We start from the raw sequence: 2462 nt of genomic DNA on the forward strand, positions 1-2462 counted from the left end.
ATGGACAAACAGAATGTTTTGGATTTATTCCCCCTTTTATTGTGTATTATTTCGCCCAAACAACACAGTTGAGTAAATAATAAAAGATCACAAAATAGAATTAAACATTTAGTTTCCAACATTTTAACTTTCTAGTAATGTACACTTTACTTAACGTCCTTCAGTCGGTGTTTTTACCTGCAGCAAGAGCTCCATTTTGCTTCTGTTTTAACATGAATTACATTTCTTATTGTCTCATGATCTCTATATGGTTTGTACTCTGTAAAGTGATGTAAATTTGACAAAATGGGGACTGTCACCAAAAAAAAAACACACCCCAAAACAATAACCTAGCTTCACTACACGTGTGCTAATCAAGAGTTAATTCATCTTTAATCTTCTCCTGATGAATTTAGTTTCATCTGTTCAACACGAGCATCACAAACAAAACAAAGGCTAATTCATCAAAATGCTTTATTACATTTTATCATTGCCACACCAACAGTGAAGTTACAGCTGTACAATTGCATACAAAACAAAAACAAGGAATATGTTCTAACTGGGGCAGCACGGTGGTGCAGCAGGTAGCAGTCACACAGCCCCAGGGACCTGGAGGTTGGGGGTTTGATTCCCGCTCCGGGTGACTGTCTGTGAGGAGTGTGGTGTGTTCTCTCTGTGTCTGCGTGGGTTTCCTCCGGGTGACTGTCTGTGAGGAGTGTGGTGTGTTCTCCCTGTGTCTGCGTGGGTTTCCTCCGGGTGACTGTCTGTGAGGAGTGTGGTGTGTTCTCTCTGTGTCTGCGTGGGTTTCCTCCGGGTGACTGTCTGTGAGGAGTGTGGTGTGTTCTCTCTGTGTCTGCGTGGGTTTCCTCCGGGTGAATGTCTGTGAGGAGTGTGGTGTGTTCTCTCTGTGTCTGCGTGGGTTTCCTCCGGGTGAATGTCTGTGAGGAGTGTGGTGTGTTCTCTCTGTGTCTGCGTGGGTTTCCTCCGGGTGACTGTCCGTGAGGAGTGTGGTGTGTTCTCCCTGTGTCTGCGTGGGTTTCCTCCGGGTGACTGTCTGTGAGGAGTTGGTGTGTTCTCTCTGTGTCTGCGTGGGTTTCCTCCGGGTGAATGTCTGTGAGGAGTGTGCTGTGTTCTCCCTGTGTCTGCGTGGGTTTCCTCCGGGTGAATGTCTGTGAGGAGTGTGGTGTGTTCTCCCTGTGTCTGCGTGGGTTTCCTCCGGGTGCTCCGGTTTCCTCCCACACACGTTGGTAGGTGGATTGGCGACTCAAAAGTGTCCGCGTGTGTGTGTGTGCCTGTGTTGCCCTGTGAAGGACTGGCGCCCCCTCCAGGGTGTATTCCCGCCTTGCGCCCAATGATTCCACCGCGATAAGGGTTACAGATAATGAATGAATGAATGAATGTTCTAACTGAAGAAGACCATGAAAACCATAAAAGTCTATAAGAACACGGCTCACGGCTTATAATTTAGCACATTGCTGCAAATAAATCCAAACCAAATCCATATCTCTAAGTAACAGAAGTAAGTTGAATGTTAAAAGGCTAATAAACATGTAAAAATAAATAAATGATAAGTGTAGGGGGGCACGGTGGCTCTGCAGGTCGTGTCGCTGACACACATCTCCCGGGGGAGCTCCAGACCCACAGGGACGCTGATCAGGATGAAGCGGTTACAGAAAGTGAATAAATGAATGAATGAACACAAGGTTTTGCAGATTCCGATGAGTCGGTTTGATGAGTGACTCTGGCTTGTAGTTTTTGTTGTTATGATGATGTCATTTCCTCCAGAATGGCCCTCACTTGGACGGGATCTGCTCTGCCTTTCGTTTCCTTCTGAACAGCGCCCATCAGTTTATTCAGAACTTTTTTATTCCCGGCTTTAATCACCTGAACCTGAGGAAATCAAAAACAGACTTTAAATCGGGATCAAATACTGAGCAGCACTTCACCAGGTGAGTGTTTCATCACTGTCACTCATTTGTCATCACATTGAGATGTGCGTAAATGTCCAGGTGAGTGGTCACCTGTTCAGGATGAGAGTCCACCACTCTGCGGCAGATTTTCAGGAGTTTTTCTCTGTCATTGATCAGACCGAGATCCAGCTCCTTCACCAGCTGCTCCACAGACTTTTCTGGCGCTTTCCACATCTCCTGAAACACCTGAGAAATTCATATAGTATCTGTGTAAATTTGTGACTTCACAACCATGGAACCATGTTTACTGAAGACTCCATCTATAATGGAACCTTACTGAGTTCATACTAAAATGTGCAGGTTTTTTTTTTGCAAAGCACAAAAGCTGCCATTTCAATGACACTAATAACAATTTCCCAGGACTATTTGTTAGCCAATAATGTCCTTCACAGGGCAACACACACACTCACACATTCACTCACACACTCACACCTACGAACACTTTTGAGTCGCCAATCCACCTACCAACGTGTGTTTTTGGAGTGTGGGAGGAAACCGGAGCACCCGGAGGAA

At 45.6% G+C, this 2462-nt stretch overlaps 1 protein-coding gene across 1 annotated transcript in view; it reads right to left on the reverse strand.

Annotated features, from left to right (window-relative positions):
* Nucleotides 1-456: 456 nt before the first annotated feature.
* Nucleotides 457-2462, reverse strand: part of gatb (glutamyl-tRNA(Gln) amidotransferase, subunit B) — a 17305-nt gene continuing 15299 nt past the window's right edge. Inside the window, exons 12-13 of the mRNA XM_066660678.1 lie at nucleotides 2001-2135; nucleotides 457-1869 (exon numbers count right to left, since the gene is read on the reverse strand). Coding sequence (XP_066516775.1) covers nucleotides 1741-1869; nucleotides 2001-2135 — 264 coding nt within the window. The 3' untranslated portion in view covers nucleotides 457-1740. The remainder of the gene's footprint in view (nucleotides 1870-2000; nucleotides 2136-2462) is intronic.

Source organism: Hoplias malabaricus, chromosome 2 (genome assembly GCF_029633855.1).
Source record: "Hoplias malabaricus isolate fHopMal1 chromosome 2, fHopMal1.hap1, whole genome shotgun sequence".
In the NCBI taxonomy this organism is placed as follows: domain Eukaryota; kingdom Metazoa; phylum Chordata; class Actinopteri; order Characiformes; family Erythrinidae; genus Hoplias; species Hoplias malabaricus.